The 26,817-nt window shown below is 39.8% G+C and overlaps 1 protein-coding gene across 4 annotated transcripts in view; it reads left to right on the forward strand.

Annotated features, from left to right (window-relative positions):
* Ubn2 (ubinuclein 2) overlaps nucleotides 1–26,817 on the forward strand; it is a 76,020-nt gene that overhangs the window by 39,842 nt on the left and 9,361 nt on the right. For 2 of the 4 annotated variants that reach the window (XM_029478831.1, XM_021165456.2), the window contains exons 8-17: nucleotides 2,848–2,977; nucleotides 6,165–6,283; nucleotides 6,844–6,957; nucleotides 7,444–7,587; nucleotides 8,519–8,569; nucleotides 11,536–11,578; nucleotides 13,678–13,728; nucleotides 14,827–16,374; nucleotides 23,368–23,599; nucleotides 23,867–23,956. In XM_029478831.1, coding sequence (XP_029334691.1) covers nucleotides 2,848–2,977; nucleotides 6,165–6,283; nucleotides 6,844–6,957; nucleotides 7,444–7,587; nucleotides 8,519–8,569; nucleotides 11,536–11,578; nucleotides 13,678–13,728; nucleotides 14,827–16,374; nucleotides 23,368–23,599; nucleotides 23,867–23,956 — 2,522 coding nt within the window. The remainder of the gene's footprint in view (nucleotides 1–2,847; nucleotides 2,978–6,164; nucleotides 6,284–6,843; nucleotides 6,958–7,443; nucleotides 7,588–8,518; nucleotides 8,570–11,535; nucleotides 11,579–13,677; nucleotides 13,729–14,826; nucleotides 16,375–23,367; nucleotides 23,600–23,866; nucleotides 23,957–26,817) is intronic. The other 2 variants (XM_029478832.1, XM_021165455.2) reach the window with 1 other exon arrangement.

The raw sequence follows: 26,817 nt of genomic DNA on the forward strand, positions 1-26,817 counted from the left end.
TGTGCAGGGCCCTGGCAGCAGGTGAGGTATCAGGCAGTTTTTCCCAGTGGTTAGCATCACCATAATCTAGGTCTGTGTCTCAACCATCGCCTTTAGAGATCTTATGGTTGCCTCTAGGAGCTGACATTTCTATCTATCGTAGGATTATTTTTCCATTAAATAGATGAGATGTCATATTCAGTAGAACTCTATAAAGTTGTGAGAACCATTTAACTAAGTATACCTGATTTTAAATAAATTTTACTTGTTTTTAGCTTTTTAAAGCTTTTTACTTGTTTTTAGTTTTTTAGCTTTATAAGTTTAACCTTGAAAACATATACAGGAGTATAAACAGTTTATTTCTATAAATTTTATATTGAGTATGACTACAAGTATATTTTTAGAAATATTAAAATTTTGGTTATTTATTAGGTAACTTATTACTAACTTTTGTATTTCAATTTATTCTTTACAACAAGTTACTTGCTTTTATAAGATTAGAATTTGTATTTTATCCCTGTTAGCTTTAGCCTTTAAAAAATGAAACTTTATCAAAATGAAACTATAAGTCATGAGAGTGGCAACTTTATTTTCCTGGTCTTTTCATGTTTCCTCGTCCTTTCCTAGTCTTTTCAATGTTTCATCATTATAGACTATCATAGTCTCTTGTCTGACTCAGTTTATCAAAGCTGCTAAAGCTTAATAAAAAGAAGAGGCAAGAGCTGGCAAGATGGTTCAGCGGGTAAGAGCATTGACTGCTCTTCCAGAGGTCCTGAGTTCAAATCCCAGCAACCACATGGTGGCTCACAACCATGAGAGATCTGACACCCTCTTCTGGTGTCTGAAGACAGCTACAGTGTACTTATGTATAATAAATAAATCTTTTAAAAAAAAAAAAAGAAGAGGCAAAGAGACTATGTATAGACTAAGTTAATTTTTTTTTTAGCCTGAATAAACTTTTAAGTAAGGAAAGACATTCTATAGGCTCTTTGCTGTTGACTGCTTAGGTTATTGTCCTGCTACATCATAGGATGGGAATATCTCAGGGCACCTCTGGGAGCCCTGTTATATCTCTTAACAGAGAAGAAACAGGGCACAATCATAATCTGGACAAGACAAGACCAAACTTTAGCAATGTAAATAACTCAATGCTTAATATCCAGGATTCGTTTATAGTCCTTTGGGTTCCTCTAAAGGGCTCAAGTTACCTCTCTGGCTCCACCCTTGACAGCATCCTATATAGCCTTCCCCCTAAGCTCCAGTTGGCTTCATTTCATTATGGCTGCTGCTCTTGATGGTCAACATATGGCACTGGCATTTCCATATTTGCTCAGGTCCTTCATTGCAGTTAGGCCACATTTTCCTCAATAGTCTTTCCCGGACTCCAGGACTGTATAGTGCCAAGGTTTAGCTGCTCTTCATGACCCTTTCGTGCCTTTTAAAACTAGTACCATCTTGTTGACTCTTCTTACATTACAAAGTTTGGTTGCTAACACAAGATACGTTTTTTGATATAAATGCATGGAGGTGCAGCTTTAATATTTTATTAGTAAGTATTCTTTAGTCTGGATAGAGGTGACCAAACTGTAGTTGGACAATTATAGGAACTAACTCGGTGTTGGGCTAGTCCCTGAGCATTGGTTTCTACCCATACCCTTGAATCTTTGTTGTGTAGACCAACCATATCTTTTGATTGGGGACAGGACTTTCAGATAGAAGATATTCTTCTGACATCAGGTACCCTCACTGTCCCAGAAAGGATCCCAGCAGACCAGTACCAGATGTCATAGAAGGAGATGCCCTACTTACCAATACTGATAGAGGTCTCCTCAGACAGATGCTTGACGATTTCTTTTTGAGTGGCAGTTCTAATAATCTGCCAAACAGAAGGTATGTCTTGGGGCCTTGAATTATCTTCAAGGTCCACACCTTCTGAGGCAGCAGTCTGCTCTGAATTTGAATTGGAGTCTTGATCTCTCTGGGGCCTCCAGAAGTTATTAATCCCATCTAATAAGAGTAAAGACCACTAAACCAAAATTTTTGGGCATTAAGTAAGCTTTATTTTCTTTCAGACAGGCTGTCTCCCTAAAGTGGGGTTTGAGAAAATGGTATTGAACATAGGAGAAAGTCGGGGTAGTATAGCTCAAAACTACAAGAGTGGGGATTTCCAAGGGTTGTGTTACCTAGGAACTCGGCAGAGCATCACATCAGGGCAGAGCTGAAGGCACAGGAATACGTCAGATTCCAGAGAGTGGGTCAAGACATGGTCAGAAAACTGGAAGGAATTTATCTTGACCTTGTAACAAGATGGCTTCTAATCTTAAGATTGCATCACGCTGCTCCATCAAAATAAAATAGCTACTAGGCAAAATGCAGATTTAACAGTTCTCTGCTCCAAAAGAAGGAAGCGTGACCAATCATTTACACTAAATTGAATAAACTATTAACTACACAACTGTGTCACAGTTACAATAGGGAAACAAAAGTGGAGAAATAGCATGTACCTATAGCTGGGTGTGAGGAGCTTTGCTTTTCAGATACCTTCAGGGAAAGTACTGTATGGAGTGTGAGAACTCGGGTTTGGAAACATCTACTTTTTTTTGCTTCTTTTTTTCCTTCCTTCCTTCCTTCCTTCCTTCCATTGATTGATTGATTGATTGATTTTCAAAAGAGGGTTTCCCTGTGTAGTTGGCCTTGAACTCAGTGGCCTGCCTGCCTCTGCCTCCCTACTGCTAGGACTAAAGGTATGTGTCACCACCACTTGGCTCCTTTATAGCTTATATGCTGCTATGTAAAAGGGATTCTGTGTTGTTTACTTTTGTGTGCTTTTTGTTGTTTTGGGTTTTTTTGTTTGTTTGTTTTGGTCAGCATCGAGTTACAGCTACAAGAACTAGGTCCTGTCATTCGTAGTGGTGTCTACTCCCATCTTGAAGCATTTGTGCCATGCAATAAGGAAACACTGGTAAAACGTCTAAAGAAGTTACACCTTAATGTTCAGGTAAGTGGAAGAGTAATTTCTACATCTTGGATTTTGTAACCAATAAGGAAAAAAATGTTTGCTCAGAGTCTTTGCAAATACTTTATAGTTCTATCTTTTTTTTTTCCTTTTTTTTTTATTACGTATTTTCCTCAATTTCATTTCCAATGCTATCCCAAAAGTCCCCCATTACCCCACACACACACACACTCCCCTACCCACCCATTCCCATTCTTTTGGCCCTAGCATTCCCCTGTACTGGGGCATATAAAGTTTGCAAGTCCAATGGGCCTCTCTTTCCAGTGATGGCCGACTAGGCCATCTTTCGATACATATGCAGCTAGAGATAAGAGCTCCGGGGTACTGGTTAGTTCATCATATTGTTCCAACTATAGGGTTGTAGATCCCTTTAGCTCCTTGGGTTCTTTCTCTAGCTTCTCCATTGGGAGCCCTGTGATCCATCCAATAGCTGACAGTGAGCATCCACTTATAGTTCTATCTTTAATAAACATGGGATATTACAAAAGGTGTTTGAGAGCCTCTTCTTTAGGGGTGGCAAGATGAGAGTTGAGAAATTATAGTTCTTTCTTGTTCAAAGCAAGTTAATGAATAAAGAAATTGTATTACTATCTCATATCTTGTGGTTTTGCTGGCAACTTCAGACATTGGCAGTTAGAGCCAAAATTCAAATGACAAAAATGAGTAACTGATAAAATAGAACTAGAAGTAGAAACATTTTTTAGTTTTTGTTTTTTTGAAACAGGGTCTCACATAGCTTTGGCTAGCCTGGAACTCAATATAGACAGCAGGTTGACCTTGAAGTCACAGAGACCCAGCAGCAGTGCTGGGATTGAAGCTATGCACCACCATACCCAGCCCAGAGAAACACCATTTGCATAGTATAAGACACTTAATTTTCCTTTTTGAAAAGGACATAAGACCTAAACTAACCCAGGGTTTACATTTGAGTGCTGGGACTTTAGGCCTTCACCATTTTGCTTTTTTTTGTTAGTGTATATTTTTATCTCCTGTATGAATATTCTACCTGTAGTATATTGGTGTACCATGAATGTTCATAGTGCCCACAGAGGGCAGAAAGTGTTGGCTTCCCTAAAACTGGAAGCCAAGGTTGTTGCTAGCTGCCATGTGGGTTAGTTAGATAGACCCAGAATCTGGGTCTATCTCTCCTATGCGTCTTTCTTTTCTTTTCTTCTGAGATAGGGTCTTCCTATGTAACTCAGGCTGGTCTAGAGCTGGCTATATAAATCAGACTGGGTTAAAATCATGAACAACCATAACTGGCCTCACCTCACCTGGTTTTATGCTTTTCTAAGAATCAAAACTACCACTTAATGCATGTTAGGCAGACCTTCAATCTGAGCTACATCCTCAGCCCCAGATTATAAAATGTTCTGGCCAGCTGTAGTGGTACCAGCAGCACCAGCTTTAATGCTGCATTCACATACCAGCATTCTGGAGGAAGAGGTCAGCCTATTCTACATAATGACTTTCAGGACAACCAGAGCTACATAGTAAAACCCCATCATAAAAACATCAAGAAGAAGAAACAAAAAACACAAACAAAATATTTTCAGAGAAACATTTGAAATTTGGTATTTGAAGTTATTTAATATTCCGTTGGATATGGGGAAAAAGACACCATCTATCTTGTTCTTGTTGCTATTTATATAAGCTTCTTCACACCACTTCTATTCATAAACATTGTATTGCAAGCTTTACATTATTTGAGCTTCGTATAAATAGAAACAACTTGTCTTCTGTAACTTGCTTTCTAGCACTGTGCTGTGCCTCAGATGTAAGTCTACATGTAAAACTATTGCTACTGATGTGTATAAAGTTCTCTATTATATGAATAGATCTCATTTAGCTTCTGTTTTCTGTTTATGGATATTTGATATTTTCCAGAGAGGTTGTCTTAATTTAATTATATAATTCTTCAAGAAACCTTGATAGTAAAGGTTGAGATTTTTTTTTTAAATGATATGTTATTCCAGATACCATTATATGCTTAGTTTATTAATTGATATGGAATAGTTAACATGATTTCTAGTCATTTTCATGTTCTAAATATATCTTTTATCAAAAATTATAATGTTTTGTTGTTTAGGACTTGGGGTGCAACTCAGGGGTAAAGATTCACTTAGTATGCCTGAGTCTCTGAGTTCAGTCCTCATTATAAAAATGCAAAGAAAATTAGTGAAGAAACATTTAATATATTTCTGGGCCTATGACAATAATAAAGGTTTTAAGCACTAAGTATATGTTATTTGCAAGATGAAAATGCTATTGGCTGATGTAAGGTGTCAGATATAAAATTCTTTCTGTGCTGAACCCATATGGAGAAGAGTTTCTGTTTCTTTCATTTGGCCTTGAATTTGAGTTTTGCTTGCAGCATAACTTAAAATTGCTCACAACAGCTGGGACAGTAGGATGTTCACATCGGGAGCCCCCAGTTTTGTAGTATTTCAGAGTAGTGTCTTCTTTGGCCTCTCTTCTAGCTAGGAGTTAAACAGTAGTCTGGGCAATGTCTCTCCCATTGTCTAGTTTATTTGCATTACAATTAATTCGTAAAACTTACTGACCAAGCCTTGGGCTCATGATTAAGAATGTAAAGTAGCTGGGGCTAGAGAGATGGCTCAGTGGTTAAGAGCACTGACTGCTCTTCGGAAGGTCCTGAGTTCAATTCCCAGCAACCATATGGTGGCTCACAACCATCCGTAATGAGATCTGACTCCCTCTTCTGGAGTGTCTGAAGACAGCTACAGTGTACTTACATATAATAAATAAATCTTTAAAAAAAAGAATGTAAAGTAGCAGGCAGGAACTGGGACTCTGCTTGGTGAGATACAATCATCTTAGTTTTGCCTCCAATGTGCCTTTTTGGTTTTTTGAGACAGGGTTTCTCTGTGTAGCCCCAGCTGTCCTGGAACTCACTCTGTAGACCAGGCTGGCCTTGAACTGAGAAATCTGCTTGCCTCTGCCTCCCAAGTGCTGGGATTAAAGGCGTGCGCCACCACTGCCCAATGTGCCTTTTGACAAATCAGTGCTGTTGGAGAAATAGCCGTGTTAGATAATCTTTTCAGGTCTCTAATCAGTATGTGAAATGTGATTTTACTATTGAGGTCTGCTTATAGAGTAAGTTTTGTTAGGATGTTTGTAAAAGTTCCAAATGTATCCCCTCTCCTAGGATGATCGTTTAAGAGAACCTCTACAGAAGCTGAAGCTAGCAGTTAGCAATGTCATGCCTGAACAGCTGTTTAAATACCAGGAGGACTGCCAGGCTCGCAGTCAAGCCAAATGTGCCAAGTATGTACCGCTCCTTTGGGTTGGCTTTACAAAAACACTTTACCTCATGCTCTTAAGTAGTCCTCACCCTGTGAAACCTTGTATCTCACTGAAATGATGGATTGATTTTTTTCCCTAATTGTCACTCCCCACTCAACTGCTTTGCTGTCAGAAGCACAGGGCTTTATCTGGTTAATATCCATATTAACAAAACAAGAACCCAGCAGGCGTGATGGGACATGCTTATAATAGCAATTAGGATGTTTCAGGTTCCAGACTAGCCTGCACTTCATACTGAAATGCTGTCTCAGGCACTGAGACTGGTTAGGATTACATGCTGACGAATCTGACTTAGCTGGGGCTACACAGAGATAGCGTTTGACCTAAGGGATGAGCATTTGTACCTCCGTATTGTAGGTCAGAGGCCTGTTTACTCAGCCACTTTATGCTGTTCAGAATTCACCATAGTGTGTAGAAATACAGTTTCTTGTTTGTTCTAAGTAAATATTTGGCTGAGCAACTCTGAGTATTGTGAACTCTGGGTGAAAACTTTGCTTCATAAAGTGTTTTTCAATTTTCAGGTTGCAAGCAGATGAAGAACGGGAAAAAAATGGATCCGATGATGATGACGATGAAAAACCAGGGAAGCGAGTCATAGGCCCACGAAAGAAATTCCACTGGGATGACACCATCAGGTGAGCTCTGTCAGTCGTCACTTAGTCAAGGGTAGAGCGAGAAGAATCCACAGCACAAGAGGACTAGACTGGAAGCAGTCAAAGACTAGTTAGTGTGTAAGAAAACAAACTCATGAATATTAATCTGATGCAGTCACCTCAGGGTGTTAGGGCTCAGTTTCTATACAACACATTCAGTCAGCTCTTGAGGGGAGTGGAGAGGACAAGCATGTAATAAATATGCGTGTGTAAACTGTTTGCTGTACACCCGGAAAACAACTATTCTTTTCAGTCATTACTCACTTGAAGAAAGGTACTAGAGGCCATTGTTTACTGGTAGGGGCGTGACTGTGCAGTGAATGGTTAATGTTTATTTCTTATTTCTCTTATCTTAATTCTTTATTGTCACCAGATGTGTGTGCTTCAAAAATACCTGTTTTGAGTTTTTTTTTCTTTAGTTCACAATTCAGATTTCTGTATCAATATATATATTTTTAATCTATTTAGAACTTTGTTATGTAACCTTGTTGAGATCAAATTGGGATGCTATGAATTAGAGCCAAATAAAAGCCAGTCTGCTGAGGATTATCTTAAATCCTTCATGGAGACGGAGGTGAAGCCACTGTGGCCTAAGGGCTGGATGCAGGCAAGGTAAGACATATGCTTTGCTGGAATTTCGATGGTTTTGTCTTGTTGTCAATTTTATTAAATATAGATTTGCACAAAAATACACTACATTGATTTTGCTAAGAAATTACATTGGGGTTGGTACATGGGAAGATTTGGATGGAGGAAAGGGAACGGAGGGGTATAATCTCAAAAAATTACTTAAAGTAAGAACTTACATGTTCAACATTCTATTAATATATAGTATTATAGACCAGGGCTACATTGAGAGATCTCCATTTCAGTAAACAACTATGTGTGTGTGTGTGTGCGTGTGCGTTGTATGTGTGTGTAGTGGTAGTAGATTATCACCACTTAACAAAACATGTTTTATGGAAATAAATAAGTATAAAGATTCTATTTTGTTTTTAAATCAATTTCTTTTCCTTTTTTTGCTTTTGAGTTTAGTAATAGGAAAAAGGTTGTGGGATGATGGTTATAAATTTGAGGGGCTTTTTTAATGCATAGAAGGAAACTCCATGCTGGATCTCGAGCAGAGCTTGCTATAACAGAACGAGTGAGGATGATACAGAGGGCTTGCAGGTTTGAAGCCAGCCTAGGAGAGAGTTCCAGCTTGGGCTGTATAGTAAAAACCAATCTTAAGAAATGCAGTCACGGGCTGGTGAGGTGGCTCAGTGGATAAGAGCACCCGACTGCTCTTCCGAAGGTCCAGAGTTCTAATCCCAGCAACCACATGGTGGCTCACAACCATCCGTAACGAGATCTGGCGCCCTCTTCTGGAGTGTCTGAAGACAGCTACAGTGTACTTACATATAANAAAAAAAAAAAAAAAAGAAATGCAGTCACTCTACATGGTGGTGCACGCCTCTAGTCTGAGAGGTTATGTAAAGCAAAAACAGAAAGTGAAGCAATACCATGTTACTATAAAAATAATGTTGTCTTTTAATGTTTCCAGAATGCTTTTTAAGGAAAGCCGGAGTGTACATAATCATCTTACTTCTGCTCCGTGAGTAAATCCTGATTCCAGATTTCTCCATTTGTTTTTATTCATGTTATGGCTGTAAAAAACAAAGATGGAACTGGAGAGATGGCTCAATGGTTAAGAGCACTGACTGCTCTTCCAAGAGTACTGAATTCGGTTCCCAGCAACCACATCGTGGCTCATAACCTAGAAGCAGAGGCAGGAATCTCTGTGAGTTCAAAGTTAGCTGGCTCTACGAGACCAAACTGGCCTTGAACTCACAAAGATCTGTTTGCCTTGTACTGGAAGTCACCACCATGCCTGGCTGGAGTAATTTTAAGAGAATAACTTGGTTATCAACCTACCATCTTTTGTTTTGTTTGTTTTGTTTATTCAAGGCAGGGTTTTGCTTTGTAGCCCTAGCTACTCTGAAATTCTCTGTGTAAACCAGACTGACCCCAAACTCAGAGATCTGCCTACATCTGCCTCCCTAGGGTTGGGCTTAAAGGCATGTGCCAACCAAAGCCTGGTTTCAACCTTTTATCTTAAAGTACCATAAACCTTTTCTGTTGATTTGTTAAAATTCTAAATACAAAGAAACCATATAAAACTTTTCATGAAATACATTATTGAATAAAGCTGTTAATAGTTTTGTTTGGTAATGTAGTGCCCTCTTTTGGTATGTCTGAAGACAGCTACAGTGTAGTCATATACATTAAATAAATAATTCTTTTTAAAAAAAAGAAAGAAAGATTTTTACTAAAGTGCTGATTGACATAGGTAAGACTTAAATCTACTTTTAGGTCATCTCTCTGTTGCCACCCTTTGTTTTGTTATATTGTTTTGACTGATGACTTTGGAAACAGTCCTGAGATACTCTCCCAGTCTAGGTTGGTATTCTTCTATGGGGAGCTATGCAGGGAGCTTAGGTTAGCTCCTCTTGTTCTTATTGTCTGCGTGTATAACTACATCAGATGAGCTGATCATAGAGTGTTCTTCCTTGTGTACACAGAAATGGGTATTTCCTTAGTTAAAAAAAAAAACAAATGTCTAGGTCTGCAAAATGTTTCTGTGGATAAAAGCACTTGCCTTATAAACCTAAATTAGAGCCCTAGAATCCAATGGCAAAGAGAGAAAACCACTCCTGAAAGTTCACCCCTGATTTCCATATATACACTGAGGCATGCTTATATCTATACACACACTCACGAATAAAATCAAATCTTAAAAAGTGTAAATACCAGAAATTAAGCACAGGTCCCAGTATATGCTAGGCAGGTACTCTTCTACTCAGCCACATGCCTAGTACAGTGAGACTATTAAAGAACGAGCCTTTATTCTCCTAATACATAGGAGAATGCCAGGTTTTGTTTATGGTTGCGTATTGATCCACTGGGAAAATAGCTCAGTTCTTTGAGTACTTACCTACAATGTATAGAGAGAATGGTTTTATCAATAGCACTTAAAAAGGGGTTATTTAAATATATAAAGTTATCAAGTTATAATTTGCTTAGCACTTTAATGTACTTTTAATTATCATTTTGGGAATGATATTATAAAACTGTTGCTCTCCCTATATACATGCACTTAGAAGAAATAGAAATTTTTAGTGTATAGAAAGGCCACTGTTAGTTTATTATCAGAGATCTGTTGTATTTCAGTTATTCTGTTTTCTCATTTAAGACAGTCTTGCTTTGTTGCCCAGTCTGGCCTTAATGGGCTCCCCGTGACCCTCCTGTCTCTGCTTCTCAAGTAGCTCAGATCATGACTACATGCCACTATGTCTGGCGCCCATCCATGCTGGTCGTTGAGCTACATCCTAGCTCCATTGTTACTGCTACCTTTGTGTTTTGTTGTTTGTATGCGTGCATGTATGTATATATGTTTGTTTGTGTTTTTATTAGAAAATAGCCAGACAGTGTTTGTACTTTAATCCCAGTACTAGGGAGGCAGAGACAGGTGGATTTCTGAGTTCGAGGTCAGCCTGGTCTACGGAGTGAGTTCCAGGACAGCCAGGGCTACACAGAGAAACCCTGTCTCGAAAAACCAAAAAAAAAAAAAAAAAAAAAAAAAAGAAAGAAAAAAGGAGGAGGAGGAGGAGGAAAGAAAGGAAGGAAGAAGGGGGAAAAAAAAAAACNAAGATAGGTAAATATAGCTGTCTTAATGCTGTACTTCCTTCCTCTTAAAAGGGCCTGGAGAATTACTATTGCCTTCTTGAAACTACATAAGATTGGCAGGTGTTTCATGACAGTTCCTAAATGTTCAAAGTTTCTTGCTTTATTTATTTTGAAACTGAATCTCATTATATAGCCCAGGCTGGCCTGAACCTTATGATATCGAGCAGACTGACCTCAAACTCACAAAGTTTTCTTCTCGCCTTTTAACTAATTAATTATCATTCTAACAACTTTTATTTGATTTTTGCAATAATTTTTGTTTTTGTTTGTTTGTTTTTCAAGACAGGGTTTCTCTGTATAGCCCTGGCTGTCCTGGAACTCACTCTGTAGACCAGGCTGGCCTCGAACTCAGAAATCCGCCTGGCTCTGCCTCCGGAGTGCTGGGATTAAAGGCGTGCGCCACCACACCCAGCCAAAAATAATTATTAATAAAATCTTTAAAAAATTTTTCTTAAGTAAAATGTCATTACTAACCCATTTCCCTTAATTTGCATTTGATATACCTTAAAGCTGTTTCCCTACTTCTAATTGTAAGCTCTTACCAATCCTTTGAAATCAGTCTCCTTAGGCATCGGTGTTGAGTTATTTTATGTTTTGTGTATTTATGTGTGGTTTTTAATTTTTCTTGTCTATACTTCTTATTTTAGTAATTATTTGGCCTTTTAGTCCATTTGAATTAGAAAAATATTGCTAAGTATCCCCAGGCAAGCTGAATACTTATATGTAGTTCCTGCCTTCAAGGAAGTTTCCCAGTAGTGGAAAAAGACTAGTGTGCTGTAATCTGTAACATATAACTGCTTTTGAAATGACCTTCATTTTAATCTTTTATCATAGGGCAAAGAAAAAGGTGATTCCTGCATCAAAACCCAAAGTCAAGGTAAGAGTCCAGCAAATCTATAGTTGGTCCTAATTGGTGAGTTGGCATGGATTTTTAAGATGAAAAGAACATATGCTGTTTAGCAAAGATTAATAGATGCTAAATTCCTTGATTTCAATGTCATAAAAGTCCATTTGAAAAATAGATGCTTGTGGAGCAGTGGAAATTTGCATACATTAATTCTATATAGAAATATTGGATTAAATAAAACAAATGCTCCTTTAAAACATAGTTGTCTGGACATAGTTGTATGTGCCTTTAATCCCAGCCCTCAGGAAGCAGAGGCAGGCATAGCTCTGTTAGTTCAAGGCCAGCCTGGTCTAAAGAGATAGTTCTAGCATAGCTAGGGCTACATAGAGAAACTCTGTTCCAAAAAACATAGCTAAGATTGTAAATAGAAAGGAGAAAATCCAGAGTCAAAGAGAAGCTACCCAGTTGATCTGTTGTTGAGGCCTCATTGCCCTTGGAAAGACTACCAATCACTTTATGGAGAGACTACATATGGAGTGAGACATGGTTTCTTTTCACTTTATTTTCAGAGTATAGCAGGTAGGATTTTCTGGGGTTAGTATAAGTCAGAAATAGAAAAGAAGCCAGTGTAAAACAGGGCCCTGAGCGGGATTGAGAGATGGCTCAGTGGTTCTTCTAAAGGTCCTGAGTTCAATTCCCAGCAACTATGTGGTAGCTCACAACCATCTGTAATAGGATCTGATGCCCTCTTCTGGTGTGTCTGAAACAACAGTCTACTCACATACATAAAATAAATAAATCTTTAAAAAACAAAAAGCAAAAAAACAGTGCTCTAAAAGAATTCCATCTTTAGTTACAGATGAGGAGAAGAGGGAGCAGTAGAGAAATGAAGACAGTTATGTCTTGGCCAAGGGTCTAGATTAGAGAAGAACAGTCCTGCCTAAAAATGTCCCATGTGTTAGGACTTTAATTTGCATTACTTGACAAAGCCTTACAGGTGGCCTAGGACAGCAGATTAAAACAGATTTTGTGCCATGTAATGTTTCACATCCTAGGCTTGCTTACTTGTCAAACATAGGCTATAGACAGAGCTCAGACATAGTGTAGACTTTGCATGGCAGAGGTCTGTGTTTAATCTTACCACCACAGAAAAGACCCAGAATAATAATAAAAATAAATAAATAAATAAATAAACAAAACAAACAAACAACAAACAAGAAAAGCTATGAGCTTACTGTCTACTGTTTGAAATATAAACTACATGGCAGGGGTACATTAGTATAGGCTAGAATCAGTGGACACCACAAACACTTAAATCCCCAAGAGGACAGGCCATAGATTTATTAATTTAAAACATAAAATTACCTAGACATAGTGGTACTAATCTGTAATCCCAGAATTCTGGAGGGAGAGGCAGAAGAATTGCAGCAAGTTTGGGACCAGTCTGTCTTCTATATAACTCCAGGTCACTAAGGGATGCATAGACCTGCTCTTACCTCCAAGAAAAAAGAACATATTGACAGTGCTAAGGAGAAGCTGTGAGCCCTATCACATTTCATCTGTTCTTTAGCCAGGAACAAGTCTTCCTTCACTACCAAAGTGACTGTTTAAGGTACAAAGGCAGACATATCCATAACATAGGTAGGGCTCATTTGATAAGTGCTTGCTCTAGCATCCTTGAAGCCCTCACATCATTACTAAGCAGTCATGGTAGTGCGTGACTGTAATCTCAGCACTCAGTGGGTGGAGACAGTAGCATCAGAAGTTCAAGCTGACCCTTGACCTGATGGAGTTGGAGGTTAACTTGGGATAAAAAAGACTCTGCCTCCCCCAAAAGAGATAATTAAAATAGAAACTTTGTGCTGGTGATACCTTTGGTATTATTGCCCCCACCTCAATCCTTTACTCTCTAAAGATGAAGTTTTAGTAATAGTGTGCTTGGACTGTCAACATGTCCAAGCATGTGTCCATGTCTACCCCTCATCTAGCAAGCAGTGGTCCCTAATGGGGTCCTACCCACACTACTATAATAGTGAGGCTTTTACATTGTTGGAATAAAAGTGTAGGACAAGTGCTATGGAAGTCAGTGTGACAGCATTCTTAACAGCTTACTTACTGTAACACCGTAGGCGGTGCTGGTAAAGACCCTTCCTGTTGGTTCTTTTCCCACTATGCTGAAGGTAAGTGGTGTGGCTGTGTACATCAGTATATAAAGACTCTGGGTTTGGGACTTTCATTCTAAGGAGCTAGTAGCACCTCTGAAATGATTTACTGATAACTACTGTGCAGTAGTTTTGTCTTTATCTTAAACATGAAATCTAGAACTTTATATTACTATCAACAAATAAATGGTTGCTCTTTAACTTGCTAATATTTTTTTCTCTGAACTATTTTAAACTATAATTCTCTTAACTCTTCCTTGAATTTTAAGAAAGTTAATTTAACAGACAGTATTCACTTAGATGTTTAGCATTTTAATTATTGATACCGTCATTTTCTTAGGACAGTAAAACTTAGACTTAAGATTTAGACCAGTGTCTTCTCGCTTGTAGGAGACAGTAAGCACATACTTGATACATTACAAATGATGTCAGTCAAAATTAGTAGAATGATTTAAATATGGTTGAGTAACTCACTGGTTTCCTAATACAGTGGTGGTTGGGAGCTGTAGAAATACAAGGAAGCAGAGAGCAAGAGTTAACACCCCAGCAAACCTTATTAGACAAGAGTCATAGTCTTGATGTAGAAATGAAGTCCCTTCCCAGCACCAGGACAGTGAAAGTGTCTGATAAGCCGGGATGGACATAGGTTCTGAACTTCTAATTTAAGTGGAGTTAACGAGTGATGTCAGTTAGTATCCTTTAGCCCCATTTTCAGGTCCTGGTAAGATGACTTGCAAGGACATGGTGGTGTAGTGTGTCACACGCTGTTACTTGGAGAGCTGGGTAGAGTACTGTCTTAATGTTATTTTGGTTTTGGCAGTCTTTTCAAAATTTCTTGCTTTAAAATAAAGGACCCAGTACTGTGGCATATGACTTTTATATCAGTACTTGGGAGGCAGAGGCACATATATGTCTTTGTGAGTTCAAGGTCAGCCTAATCTACAGAAGGAGCACCAGAACAGGCAAGGCTATAAACAGACCTATATCAGAACAAACAAAATAACCAAAAATTAATAATTTTAGTCATCATAAGAATTTCTTAGCCTTATAAAAACTAAATTTAAAATTTGTAAATTAACTGTATTTTTTTTTCTAATATAATGCTACTTATGCTAGGAATGTAGCCCAAAAAAAGACCCCAAAGCTCCTGCATCCGTGGTGGCTTCAGGTGGCGGTCCTTCCACGAGCTCCAGTACATCCATCGTTGCCTCAGCCAGCTCTAGCTCAGCACCAGCCCAAGAAACCATCTGCCTTGATGACTCCCTCGATGAAGACCTTTCTTTCCCCTCAGCCTCACTGGATCTTGTATCTGAAGCTCTAGCTGTCATCAACAATGGGAACAAGGGCCCCTCAGTTGGTTCAAGGCTAAATGTGCCAACTACAAAACCTCGTCCAGGACTGAGAGAAGAAAAGCTAGCAAGTATCATGAGTAAGTTACCACTGGCTACTCCCAAAAAACTAGATTCTACTCAGACTGCTCACTCATCAAGTCTTATTGCTGGTCACACGGGGCCAGTACCAAAGAAACCCCAGGATTTAGCTCATACTGGTATTTCTTCAGGCCTTATTGCTGGTTCTTCAATTCAGAACCCTAAAGTTTCCTTAGAACCTTTGCCAGCCAGGCTACTCCAGCAAGGACTGCAAAGGTCAAGCCAGATACATGCTTCTTCCTCTTCACAGACTCATGTCTCCTCCTCCCAAGCCCAAGCTGCTGCCTCCTCTCATGCTCTGGGAACATCAGAGGCCCAAGATGCTTCTTCGTTAACACAAGTCACAAAGGTGCACCAGCACTCAGCTGTCCAGCAGAACTATGTGTCTCCATTGCAAGCCACCATTAGTAAATCACAGACCAACCCAGTGGTGAAATTAAGTAATAACCCCCAACTTTCCTGTTCGTCCCAACTACTCAAGACTTCAGATAAGCCACTGATGTATCGCCTCCCTTTGTCTACCCCATCACCTGGAAATGGTTCTCAGGGGCCCCACCCCCTAGTTTCTAGGACAGCACCGAGTACCACTACCTCCAGTAACTATTTAGCCAAGGCTATGGTGTCACAAATCTCCACGCAGGGTTTCAAATCTCCCTTCTCAATGGCTGCATCTCCCAAACTTGCCGCATCTCCCAAACCTGCCACATCTCCCAAACCTTTGCCCTCACCTAAGCCTTCTGTTTCACCCAAGCCCTCTCTGTCAGCTAAGCCTTCAATATCTACTAAACTGATTTCTAAATCCAACCCAACTCCCAAGCCTGCTGTATGCCCACGTTCTTCTAGTCCAAACGCACTAGTAGCCCAGAGTAGCCACTCCACAAGTAACAACCCTGTCCATAAACAGCCCAGTGGAATGAACATCAGCAGACAGTCTCCCACTCTGAATTTGTTGCCCTCAAATCGCACTTCTGGCCTTCCGACTACAAAAACTCTTCAGGCCCCTTCTAAACTAACAAACTCATCATCCACTGGAACTGTTGGGAAGAACAGCTTGAGTGGAATCCCAATGAATGTACCTGCCAGCAGAGGTAGCAACCTTAACTCAAGTGGAGCTAATAGGACTAGTCTATCTGGGGGAACAGGAAGTGGAACACAGGGTGCTACTAAACCGTTGTCTACTGCACATAGACCAACCTCTGCCTCAGGGTCTTCAGTGGTAACAGCCAGTGTGCAGGTATGTATGGACTGTGCATTTATATAATGAATGTAAGATTGAGCAAACTCTGAGTCGCCTTAATGACTTCCCAGGTGATGCACACAACACATGGTATGTGTTTAAAATGGGCTGAAGACAACCAGGCCTATCAAATGTTCTCAGTGTTGACATCCTAGTGCTGGGTGAAGCTTTCACTGGAATGTGGGTTTTTCATTTCTTCACCCAAGTGTCATGTTAGGCCTTGTGTATGCTGCCATACACCTGTAATTCTAGCACATGGAAGCTGGAGCAGGAAGAACTCAGGTTGAAGGCCAGCCTGGGCTATATGAAGGGGATTCTCAGCTAACCTGGGCTGCACAACAGAGTCTTAAAAATAAAAAAATAACTTTAGACGGTGGGCACGTTAGCTGAGAGATAGTCTCTCTAATGTGTGAAACCCCAAAGTCAGTTCCCAATACCCGGGAAAAGTCAAGTTTACCTTAGTATTTGTTCTGAAAAACAATACTTGAGTGGTTATTTAAAACTTTATCTCTTAGCCAGGCATGGTGGTGCATTCCTGCGATCTTAATTCTTGCAAGGTAGAGGCCAGATGTTCAGAAGTTCTAAGTTATCTTTGGTTACACATCAGGTTCAAGGCCAGCATGGGTTGTATGACACCCTGGTGAGGGAAAAAAGTCTTCACAAACTCACTCTCTCTCTTACTAAAAGCAAATATATATATAAGTAGTGCAGGCGTTTAGCATATATTCACTCGACTACCTTTTCTTCTGTCTTTATAATGTGTGAGAGGGCATGATGTGCATAGTGGGTGCAGTGGTTTAAAAGGCCAGAAGATGGCAGCCGATTCCCTGGAGCTGGAGTTATAGGCAGGTGTCAGCCTTGGATGCTGGAAACCAGCCTCTAAGTCATCTGAAAGAGCAGCAAGTGTTCTTAACCACTGAGCTACCTTCTTTAGTTAGTAAATCAAATTTATACATTTGTATGTTAAGCATTTATCCTCCCCAAAATTTTATTTTACATGAACTTTTTTGTTATGTATAATCCTGTCTGCTTAATGTGGGATGCCTATATACCACATCTTCCCAATTTGCTAATTTTTAAGTGTAAACTTGCCTCTCAATTAGTCAAGGCTTGTTTGCTGGAAGGGACATAAATAGTATTTCCTTCACCATTGCTGTTGCAAACCTGATCACATCTTTGTGTGTTGTAACACCCGAGAGTGCACTTCATGGCTCACAAACTGCCACTCAGAATTCCTTTTTTGGTATTTAGGATTATAGAGCAGTCTAAGGCTGTGATGATTATATTACACCCTTTTATAAGTGATGAGTTTTCTGTGCTGAGAGTAGAAAATATACCTTTAAATCCCAGTATTCTTAGACGACTGTAGCTGTATTTATCTAATTTCATTAATTTTGTACTTAGGACATAAAGAACCTCAGAACTGACTATTTTTTCAGCTCAAGAATATTATATTTTTAGTCAGTGAGATGGCTGAATGGGTAAAGGTGCTTGCTACCAAGGGTAACGACTGAGTTCCATCCCTGGGACCCACATGGTAGAAGGAGAACAGACACTCGAAAGTTGTCCTCTGGCCTCACATCCACATACCATGGCACAATCCCCTGCCCAAGAATAAATGTAATTTTAGGATTTTTTTTTAATAAAAATAAAGGCTATGTTATTCTGTGTTTGGTAGTTGTTTCTGATTCAGTGCTTTGTTTAGAGACTAGACGTTTGTATACAGACCTGCCTACCTGTCCCTGAAGTTGAGATTCCCAGCATATGCTGCTAAACCCAACTTTTTTTTTTTTATTGGGACAGCACCTTACTCTGTAGTGCAGGCTAGCTTCAGAATTGTAGCAATCCTCCTGTTACAGTCTCCCAACTGCTGAATTTTAGTCTTGGACTAAAACATCTGATATGTTGTTCATATATTTCTTGGCTCTGACTTCTAAATCACTTGTACTGTGTTAATTTTTCTGCCTTGTCTATATTTTGAGGCTTTCAAGAGACTTGTTCTTCATATAAATGATGTGGCTTCTTTAATATTTTTTCCTCCTGGAAGTCATGTATATTCACTATGAGCAAATTTAGAGAGAAGACAAAAGCCGCTTGTGTGCCTGTGTGCACCACCTTTTATTTGTAGGGCGTTCTAAGGCTGTTTTCAGAAAGCTGCCTTACATAATGTTATGTTGTAAATACCTTTTTGAAAATACATGTGCTGGAGAGATGGCTGCCCTTTCAGAAGTCCTGAGTTCAATTCCCAGCAACCATATGGTGGCTCACAACCATCTGTAGTGAAATCTAGGGCCCTCTTCGGGCATGCAGGTGCACATGCAGATACTCATACAGTAAATAAAAAACTTAAAAGAGAGAGAGAGAGGCAAAGAGAGAAAGAAAGAAAGAAAGAAAGAAAGAAAAAGAAAGGGAAAGAAAATAAGTATTTTATGAGGTGCAGGTACTTAAATCTTTGAGAATGTGACTCATCTGTGAAATGAGTTGTCTAAGTCAATGCTTTTAAGTTCTTGCTGCTTCCTAATTTGTGGAATGGTAATTTAATGAAATTTTCCCCTTGCTGTTTGTAGAGGCTTCATGCAGTTCAGTATAATGTAAGACTTGGGTTGAATACACATTTAATAATACCAAGGTATCATTCTTCCACTTGTATCCTTCTTCCCCATTCCTGTAGGCTCAGGAATACTAATCATAAGAAAATGAAGCTGAGTGAGGTGTTGTTAACTTACATCTCAGCACTAAGGTGAAAGGGCCACTTGAACCCATAAGTTCAAGACCAGCAAGATAGTAAGACCTTTCCTCAAAGAGTGTTAAAGAAAAAGGGTAGAAAGGTAAATAACAAAACTCATACACTGACTATGGGGATTATTTGTTAAAATTGTTAATTATGGATAAGATCTGGGAGTTAGCCTTCATTACTATTCATATTGGCTAAAGAAGCAACTTTCTAAAATTAGCCTTTAATTCCAACAACAGTAGTAGTTCCTGGTCCATACTCTTCTCTTATGATCCACAGTTTTGTTTTTTTGAGACAGGGCCTTCAAGAAGGCCACTGCTTCCTGTGTGCTGGGGTTCTAGGCATGCACCACCGTGCCCAGCCTGTAGCAATAATGAATGGCAATCAGGTGTGGTGTGGCTTACTATTCCCAGGGAGAGGCATAACATCTGAGTTTGAGTTCAGCCTAGTGCTCAGTGAGTTCCAACTCAGTCCAGGCTCCATAGTGAGCCTAGTGAGACCTTGTACAAAGAGGAATGAATGAATGACTGAATGACAAACTTAATTTTATACATGTTACCATTGGCTATCTTGTAACTTCCATTATAAAAAGAAGAATTTCAGTTCTCATGTAGCTGTACTGTTTTGCTGAAATGGTGATCAGATTTTGGTTAACTCTCCCATGACATGCTGCACTGTCAGAGTTATGGCCTCGAAACTGTCCTAGTATAAAATGTTAGGGGAGTTTTCTACACTTAAAAGATGGTTTTGTGTATTGTTCTTTACCTCAATGCCTCCAAGTACCTGGTTAAATTGTCCTTCACTTTTTTCACCTCTGAAATCTGTCTGACCTTCTTGCATTTTATTATCATTTATGCCAAAGGAAGCTATTCACTATCTTAAGAATAACTGATCTGTCAGCAAGAAAGCTGCATGACAAAATCTGTGCTCCAGACAAGTTCCTTCCCGGTACTCTTCCACTCCCAAATGGCTTTGTGACACGGAAACCCCAAGGTGCTTGCCTCTTTGATCTGTTTTTAATCTCTCTTACTGGTTTGACTCAGGAAAAGTCAACAGTTTATTTACAGCTGGGTAGTTGTTGTCATGCATTAGCATCTCTGACGTGTTCTCAGCGGCTTATGGCCTCCAGATGCCTATTAAAGCCAGCTGCTGAAAGCAGATGGTCCTTGATGAGCGAGTAAATCTGGGGCCTGTTGCTCTCAAAGGCTGCACCTCCTGTCTACAAGGCATCTGCAGGGCTATCTGAAGCACAGTGTCTTTTGACAAAGGTTGGAAGCTCAAATCTTATTATTAATTCTGTCTACTTTCTACTTAATAACTTCCCTTCCAGAACGTTCTTCCTCTTTCTTGACCTTCAACTTACTGACTTTATACGACCCCAGGATATTTGCCTCTTTATGATTCTAGAAGTCATCATTCAGTAAGCAAACTGAGTACTATGTGCCAAGCTTCTTCTCTGTGCTGGGGAACCAGGGTGAACAACATTCTATTACCCGTTCTCTATTACCCGTTCTCGTGGAACATACCTTTTTAGATAAACTAAATACAAGTTGTACTTTTTAAAAAAGCATGTGCTATGAAAAGATTGTTTAAAATTGGTTGTTGCTAAGATCATCGACTACAGAAGACCTGTTAAAGGAAATACTATTGAGTTTGAGCAGAGAGCTGGAGAAACAGGGCACAACCATGTGTAGAGAAGACGGAAGTTGGTATGGGCTAGAGGAAACAACAGTATAAACATACCAAGTGAAAGAGCCCTCCTGTGTTGTGTGAGCAAAGGCTGGGGAGAAAACCACACTATGTCAAGGGGACCAGGGAGGACTTGGGGTTTGTGGAAGGGAGACTGCTAGAAGGAAGTGTTACCTGAGAGAATGGTATGGCTGCTGCTGGAAGGAAGTCTTACCTGAGAGAACAGTATGGCTGCATTTCAGAGTATTATTCTGCGTGAATGGGAAACCTCTGACTCACCAAACAGAATGGACAACTTTGTAAGAACAAGTGCCTGCCTGCCAGAGAAAGCGCTTTCCATTCATGGTTTTCCTCAAATGGAGACAGCTTAGAAACCATGTCTGATTATGGACACTCTGTATTCTGCCTATGTAGATAATGTTGACAGCTTTTCTGTGCTCCCAAATGTTATATAAACAGTGGGATTTTCTGCTTCCTAAAGTGTCCCTTAAAGAAACTTCTACATGTCAGTGTGACATGGAGATCACCTGGCATTCCAGTTCCATAAATAAAACCAGATTTGAAAAATTCTTAGAAAGTATAAAACATTAGTTATAACATATTTTTAATTGCTGATATTCAAGTTATTTTTAAAAATAGGAACTTGTCCCAATTTATCTTCTCTATCTGTTGTAATGCTTCAGTTAGATCCTTGCAGAAATACTTTAATAGGTTCAACTCATTTGCATTATTTACTGTTTTCACTGAGGGAGTCCATTCAGGATACAGCCTTGAGACTATCTTGATGCTTCAATAGATTTAATGTTTAATATGAAGAAATCATTATTGCTTACTTTTAAACTGATGCAGGATCCTTTTTATCCTAGTTGCTTTAACTGGATATTTTTCATAAATGTACCCTCTGTGTATCAGAATCGGCATAATAAAGAAAAAGGCTGGCAACCCTTCCTTCCAAGTGCCACTTAGCAGAGTGGTGAGGATTAGTTCTTAGGTGTGAGGAGGAAACTGCCCTACAGTTCTGAGGCCTGCAGGCTAAGATCACAGTCCCAACACCTGAAAAAGAAATGCTTGCCAAAGGCAGGGGAGGCAGGACAAAGTGGGAGATGGCAGCGGGGCGGGGTACGTCAGGTAAAGTGTTGGAAACCCACATGGTGTTAGTTGCTAAACTCTGATTCATAGGATCAAACCTGAAGTGACAGGTCAGAACTGAGCTTAGAAATCTCCTTAGTAACAAAGGAGAGGAGGAAAGAGGAGGAGATGGGAGAGTAGAAGCGAACGAGATGGCTTCTGCAGAGTGAGCTCACTTTCTGCTCAGCAGTAGTATGAACCCTGCCGTGTATAATATGAATGTGCCACACATGTGTGGGAGAGTTACATATATTTTCTAACACATTCAGCCCTTACCAGGCCTGGTGATGTCTGAGGCCTTCCAGTAATCACAGTACTTAAGATGTTGAGGCTGGAAGACTTGGATTTCAATTCTAAAAAGTTTTTTGGAAGTTCTAGCTGGCCCAAAACTTGCTATGTAAACCAAGGTGGCCTAAATTCTCAGAGATCCACCTGGCTCTGCCTCCCAAGTTCTGGGACTAAAGGCGTGCGCCACTGACGCCCGGTGAGAAAGCATTTACACTTAGAAAAGCAGCGTGGGGCTGGTGAGATGGCTCAGTGGGTAAGAGCACCCGACTGCTCTTCCGAAGGTCCAGAGTTCAAATCCCAGCAACCACATGGTGGCTCACAACCATCNGNAATGAGATCTGGCGCCCTCTTCTGGAGTGTCTGAAGACAGCTACAGTGTACTTACATATAATAAATAAATCTTAAAAAAAAAAAAAAAAAAAAGAAAAGCAGCGTGATGGAAACCAGCTTTCAGTAGTTCTGGAGAAACTAGACTGGAAAGTGGAGGAGGCTATGCTTGACTAAGATTTTAAAAAGGAATACAAGTAGTATCAGATTATTACTGGGAGATGGGGAGAATCTAGACATAACTGTGAAGATGTAGAAAGAGAGAGTCTGGGGTGGGATGTGGAGAGGTACTGTGCTGTCCTACAGTTGGAACCCTTTGTGGTGTAGGTTGGGCAGTTATCAGCTCTAAAGAAGCACAGGAAAGACCAAGGATGAAGAGCTTTCAGAGGGCCTCATCCCCCTCAGGCCCTGGGATGAGGGAGCACTAGGTGAGGACAGCAGCGCAGGTCTTGTACCAGAGGTGTGAACCTGCAGAGACCCAGTGGAAGTGGCTGGAATTACTTCCTAGTGACTCGCAGAGAAGCAGAGAAGGGGAAATGTAGGTTTTGGACTTTGAGGCTTACCAGCAAGAATGGGCATTGAGCATCTGAGCCGCAGACTACAGTGCTGGCAAAAGAACTGTGTACACAGAAATACTCAACTGTCACTTGCAAACTTTCAGAACCATTATTAGTAACTCTTTGGATTATATTTTTCACCTCAGTCTTAATTTCCTTGATTTGTTAGAACAAATAAAGAGACAGTCTTGCATCCATGAATATGTTAAATCAATTTAGGGACATTGCTTTATTTCTTATCTGTTTTGACCCCTGGTTTCTACACAGTCCACAGCAGGAGCATCATTATTGGCTAATGCCTCACCTCTGACTCTCATGACATCACCTTTGTCTGTAACAAATCAAACTGTGACTCCTTTTGGGATGCTGGGTGGCCTTGTTCCAGTGACCATGCCCTTCCAGTTTCCCTTGGAGCTACTTGGCTTTGGAACGGACACAGCTGGAGTGACAGCCACCTCGGGATCTACCTCAGCGGCTCTCCATCACAGCCTAACCCAGAGTAAGTGCTGCTCTACTTTAAATGAGATGAACCATCTAATACCATATTGCTATTGAAATGCAACATGCAAGAAAAAGTCAAAGTTTGGGGGGTTCTTATTATAATCTTGACTGTATCTCCATAAGTTAATGTTTTAAGTATGTGTGTTGTGGTATTAGAAAGCCCTTGGCGCTTGGACTTACACTGGTATTAGCTAAGGCATTATTTCTAAGTTTGATCCAAGGGGCTCACATCTTGAGATCACTGACCAGTGTGTTTTCCTCTCAGATTTACTAAAGAGTTTACAGCCAGGAGCTCAGCACGCGGCAGCCCTTCCTCACTCTCCTCTGCCTGCACACTTACAGCAAGCATTTAACGGTAAGCAAGCTGCTTGTTGCTACTGTCTATAAGAGTTTAGAGATGCTGAGTAAACGTTCTTCAAGTGGGGGGAGTGGAGTGACAAAATGCCAGGGAAGTGTTTCCTTTGACTGTCTTCCTCAGTGGAGTGAAGTTACAAAACACCAGGGAAGTGTCTCATTTGACTGCCTCCTCAGTGGAGTGAAGTTACAAAACACCAGGGAAGTGTCTCATTTGACTGCTTCCTCAGTGGCAGCAGCACGTTTAAGAAAAAGGAAAGGATGAATGAGATCTGTTAGAAGATGACTTTATTTATTTTTTTGGAAAAAAAAAAACAATTGGTATTGTTTGGTTGGTTTTTTTGTTTGTTTTATGTACGTTTTATGTACATGTTTGGCCTACATGTATATCAGATCCCCTGCACAGTTGTGAGCTGCCATGTGGGTGCTGGGAATTGAACCCAGGTGTTCTGTAGAAGCAGCCAACTGCTGAGCCATCTCTCAAGCCCAAGAAGACTTTTTTGAAGGGTTTTATTATATAGATGTGTTGCTTAAGTATGAATTTATAAAATAACTAGCCAAAGTCATAGATGCTGCAGGAAGGCTCAGCAAGCAGGTAAAGGCCCTTGAGTTCCCAGGACTCACAAAAAAGGTCAATGAGACCAACTCCTCAATAGTGTCCTCTCACTTGCACACAAACACTGTAGTATACACGTTGCACACATGGAGTCTTTCTTGGAAGGCATTGTCAAGAGCTCAGCAGTTAAAGTCACTGACTGCTCTCACAGCAGACCTAAGTTCAGCTCATGGCAGCTCATAACCATCTGTAGCTTTAGGAGAGATGATGCCCTCTGGCCTCCAGGCACACACATGGTGCACACACATACATGCAGGCAAAACACCCAGACACGTAAAGTTGAAACTAAAATAAACTATCTTTAAGCCGCTTTACTCTTGAGCATAGGGCAGAAATTAGAAGTGAGGAGCAGTCTTGAGGCAGTAGACTCTCATTAATCCTGTGGTCAGATGCTCAAGGCTCATCCTTGAGAGAAGGAACAGAAATCCCATCTGCTTTTTCTGTACTTGATTTGGTAACTATATTCCTGTTGTGTGATTCAGTTAGAGACTGATTGGTGTGAATGTGACCACCGACAAGGAAGTAGACAAACAGGATTCTTGTTGCTCAAAAGACTCAAGCTCTGTGTAAACTAACTTCCTATCTGGTTAATACCACTTTCCCAGAACAGGAAAGGGAAAACTAAGGATTTTCCAAATAACTAAAATTGAAGTTTGAAACTGTTGACTCAAAAAGTACAATAAAAGGCATTAAACTTGAGTTTAGATTGAGTTTGAAAAGCCTCAACATCACTTCTCTTGCTCCACATAGGAAACAAAACAAAAAAAAAGGCTTTTAATAGACCTCCTATGGGAATATAATAAAAATAACTGATTGAAAGAGTCTCGTTTAGTAAATGGTTGATAGTAAGAGCCCATTAGTGTTTATTCTCTTTATCTTATCTAAAACAGAGCCAAAGGGGAGCTTTTTTTTTTTTTTTTTTTGGTTAGTTGGTCAGTTTGGTCTGTGTTTTGAAAGAGGGTCTCACTGTGTAGACCTGGCTGGCCTAGAATGTGCTTTTGTAGATCATACCAGCCTTGAACACATTGCATGCTGTGCACCACCATACATGGCTAACATAATAAACATTTTGGACTTGTAGTCTCTACAATCTTTTTTTTAATAACTACCCAACTTTATCGTTGTAAAATAGCCACAATTAACTTATAAACAAGTAAAGTTGACTTCCAATATAAAACTATATTAGCAAAAGCAGATATGGCCAGACTTGGGCATGGGCCATATTGTACCAAACTCTGTTATAAAGAATTTCACAGTCCAGTTAATGGGATTGCTTTATTTTGATAGTTAAATTACTTTGATAATTAAACATTACTTTGAACAATATCCTATTTTAATAGTATTATTAAATAATTTACCATTTTAATAATTTGGTTATACCATAGATCAGTTCACTTCTCTCTACAAATGTATATATTGTGAGTGAAAAGAACCCTGATTACTTAGTAGAACTGTTACTACAACTTTGAAATAATCATTAACATTGATACAGCTTTACTTCCAAAACAGTCTGTTTTGATTTTTTTTTAATGTTTTTCAAGATACTTGGCTATGACATGAGTAGATATGACTATGTGACTTAGGATTCCTCTTCTTGTGAAGTTCCATTCCTTTGTCATTTTCTCTCAGACCTGGCTTCTGTTTGGGTCTTTGTTTTTCTATCCAGTGCTCTGGGCTGCTGGGTACCACTCTTGCCTGGGGAACCCTATCTTCTCTTCCTCCAATGTTTTTAGAAGTGTATGGCTGAGAGTTACATAGAACAGTTACATATGTTCTGCCAAAAGTGACCTACAGCAGCATTGGTAGATGTAGAAACTAAGTTGCTGGATTTCTGAGTTCAAGGCCAGCCTGGTCTACAGAGTTAGTTCCAGGACAGCCAGGACTACACAGAGAAACCCTGTCTCAATAAAAACCAAATTAAAAAGAAACCAAGTGGCCCAGCAGCAGGCTTGCATCTAGTACCACAAGGTTAGGACCTAAACAAAGACATAGCTGCACCTTTTTTTTTTTTTTTTTTTTTTTACCACCAATGTGCTATGTTCACAATACTTGGGAATTACCACCTACCATATTATGGAAAAATACTTAATTCCACTTATAAGAAAATAAAAATGGCCTAGTCTTCCAAAGAAATCAAAAGATGGAGTAGGTCCCTGGAAGGTGGGCATTGTGTGATCTGATTCCTTTAGAACTCAGCATTGAACATGATTATGAGGTAAATAAATGGAATGGTACATACCTGCCAG

The sequence above is a fragment of the Mus caroli genome, chromosome 6, assembly GCF_900094665.2.
Source record: "Mus caroli chromosome 6, CAROLI_EIJ_v1.1, whole genome shotgun sequence".
NCBI lineage: Eukaryota > Metazoa > Chordata > Mammalia > Rodentia > Muridae > Mus > Mus caroli.